This window comes from Apis dorsata, unplaced genomic scaffold, assembly GCF_000469605.1.
Source record: "Apis dorsata unplaced genomic scaffold, Apis dorsata 1.3 scaffold_4, whole genome shotgun sequence".
Taxonomy (NCBI): domain Eukaryota; kingdom Metazoa; phylum Arthropoda; class Insecta; order Hymenoptera; family Apidae; genus Apis; species Apis dorsata.
Window position 1 is genome coordinate 138,139 of NW_006263307.1, and position 3,218 is coordinate 141,356.

Below are 3,218 nucleotides of genomic sequence, written 5' to 3' on the forward strand. Positions count from 1 at the left end.
GTGTGTGCCTTACTATCAGCAATAAAATAAAAACTTAATATAAGTACATACTTACAAAGATTAAGCATCGGTACAGCATTGATCGAATAGTATCGTACCATATCTTTATGATCATAACTCGGTTTAATATTATATATTTTTTTAATATTTAATAATAATTTAAACCTTAAAATAATTATTTGATATGTAATTCAAATCAATATCAAGATCTATAATCTTTAAATTATAGAGATTTCATATTATTATATCATATTACGTAAAAGAAATCGAAGATTGATATTTTTTGAATTTAACTTACAACATGATTTGCTTTCTGAATCGTTTGCGTGAATTTGTAAAATGATGAGAAATTATATCGAATTGCGATTCATTTCTCGAACACATTTTTTTAAATGAAAAAAAGTAAACTTACCTGCATAAGGACCACACGGTGATGCATTATCTTTCCCACCTTTTCCATCTTTGCTTCCACTTCCTAGAACAAATCAATACAAGTTTCATCTTAAGAAGATTGAAAAATAAATTCTGTGCTTTTGTTCGTTGTTTCTGATTTCTGTATGTGATATATAATGAGAAATCATAGAGAACACTATGAAAAGCTAGTGAAAACTAAATGCGATGAAAAACATAAGAAACGCGTATATGTAGTATAAAAAGATACGACTACCTGATTTGTTTGGAGGTTAATCTCCAAATAGGCGCGTGTTTCCCTTGGAAAAATTAACCAAATAAAATGGCTGCCACATGCCAAGTATGAACATGACACAAGACAACGAGGACACGATATGATCCTAATGAAAAGCGTTTATGACCAAAATTGTGCCTTCAACGATTAGATAAAGTTAGGTTACAAAGAAGAATATAAATATCGAAAAGAAAATATTCGAATAACTAAATTTCTGTCGCAAATATATATACATACATTTCTACTATAACACATTGATTCAATGATTGTTTCATAAAATTTTTATACGCATAAAAATATTTTTTTTCCATAATAAAAAATGAAATATTTTAAAAATATTTGAAAAAATAAAACTATTGAATGAACGGAACTAGAAGAGATGACGACACAAAAGAGATAATGGCAAGAGATAGAGATAAATACATTCATAGGCAAAAAGAGAGTTGAATATAAAATTATACTGCTTTGTGAATCAATAAAAACAAATTGATAAATCGAAACATAATAAATAGTGCAAACAGGTGTACATCTGGAATAAATTTATATACGTGCAAATGATTATAAAGCTTCAGACTTCTCTAGCCTTTGAACTAATACAACGTTTACACTTTGATTAATGAATTAATTTATAATGAATATATACTATATACTATTTTTTATATATTAATTTTTGATTTAAAATATACAAAATAATTGAATTGAAGAAAGACTATAGTTATTACTATCAAAACTATCAAAATATTGAATATTTTCCGAAATATAAAATAAAGAGATCTAAATTTTTCGGCTGGATATCCATGAATAGACAGTCAACATATTAAGTTAATATATCAAAATCCTTTATTTCCTTTCCATCGAGAGTTTATTCGGCCACCAGTAACAACCACTAGTCTATACGTTCGCGACTCTATTTCTGGATGGATAATAATAACCTCTCTCCATATCTTGTTTCAACGGCTGGCTTCGGATGACAGAACGAGCTCTTTGCGAACAGTTTAACTTTGTAAAAGATGCGATGATTAGAAATTCTTGAAAAACACGAACGTATGTCTTTTTCTGTTGCAAGTTCATTTTATTTCTATTCATTCATAAAATTTATTATATTCATCTTAAAGAAATTTTACACATCTTTTTTACACTAACAGTTTTAAATATCCAAAAAAAAAAAAAATTATATCAAACAAATTGAGGAAATATATACATACATGTAAATGTAAATGTATAAATGAATATTTGGTTTGTTTTTATTTATAAATATTTCTAATTTTTTTCTACACATTTTTTCCATTATCAGTTATTATAAAGAGATTGTAATAATCGTTATTCAAAATTGATAATAAATAGCATAAATAATAAAGAAATAAAGAAAAAAGTAAAAAAAGTACGAGAAACAAATACGTTACTTTCAATCGAGGTCAGGGTCGTGTCTAGAATTCTTATTCATTGCCATGGTTAAGTATCTCTACTATTATCTAACATCTATTTAAACGATAAGACAATTTTGGCTTATCCATGAAATTGGAAAAACATGATCAATCAAAAAATAAACAAAATAAAGTTAATCAAATCAAGTTAATCAAAGTTAATCGCAATGATAATTTTGAAATCTATATTTTGAAAAAGCAGATATTCATTGCATTTTCATGGAACTGACTTGCTATTACGTACCAAAGATAGCGAGAGTGATTACTCATCGAATCGATCGATTACTTTATGAACACACTAAACGTGTCTTTTATATTTCATTATTTTTTTCCTGCCTTTTGCTTTCTTCGAATAAAAAAATTATTTAAATTTTAATATAAATATAGATATTTTCAATAATGGTAACTTCACAATTTAATGACTTTTTCAATTTTGATTGTTTAATTTTTTTTTTTATTTTAAGAGAAGAATTTCTTTTAAAAATAGAAATTAATCGGATAATTTTTAAAAAATATTTATATTTAATGATTTTGTAAAAAAAAAATAAATAAATAAAAAAAATTAATTTAGAATAATTAATCACTTCGCAAATCTTGAGTTTGAATTTGATTAAATAGTAATTCATTACACAATTAATTTTTTTTTTAAATTAATTTTTTTCAATTATTCATTTGGAATCCGATATTTTTTATTTTTTCTTGTTATATGTTATAATATTGTTAAGAAAAGTTCCAATAAACTTCTTCAAAAAATTACTTCATATATTTGAAAAGATTTTTTTTATAATATTATTTTTTATAATATTTCCAATTGCTATTTCTTATAATATCAAAATTAAAAAAAAATATAGATTTAAATAAAAATTGAAAAAAATCATAAAAAATGCTAAATAATTTTAATATTCGCTATGTTTAATATTTTATATTTGTTTATACCTACATAGATAGAAACATATAAATGTAAAAAGAAACTTTTATATTTTAAAAATGTCGTTCACGTCTTGGTTTGAAGGAGATAAGACGAAGGGAAGCAAGATTAAGTTTGTTCAAGGACAAACAGAATCTCTCTTGGCAACATACTGAAACCAGCTGACGTTCTAAATGTCCAA

The 3,218-nt window shown here is 24.6% G+C and overlaps 1 protein-coding gene across 10 annotated transcripts in view; it reads right to left on the reverse strand.

Annotated features, from left to right (window-relative positions):
• LOC102677413 overlaps window positions 1-3,218 on the reverse strand; it is a 32,104-nt gene that overhangs the window by 2,586 nt on the left and 26,300 nt on the right. For all 10 annotated transcript variants that reach the window (XR_004151629.1, XR_004151626.1, XR_004151654.1 and 7 more), the window contains one exon: window positions 413-475. Coding sequence is in view for 6 of the 10 variants with exons in the window: in XM_031514546.1 (XP_031370406.1) it covers window positions 413-475 (63 nt within the window). In the remaining 4 variants the exon portion in view is untranslated. The remainder of the gene's footprint in view (window positions 1-412; window positions 476-3,218) is intronic.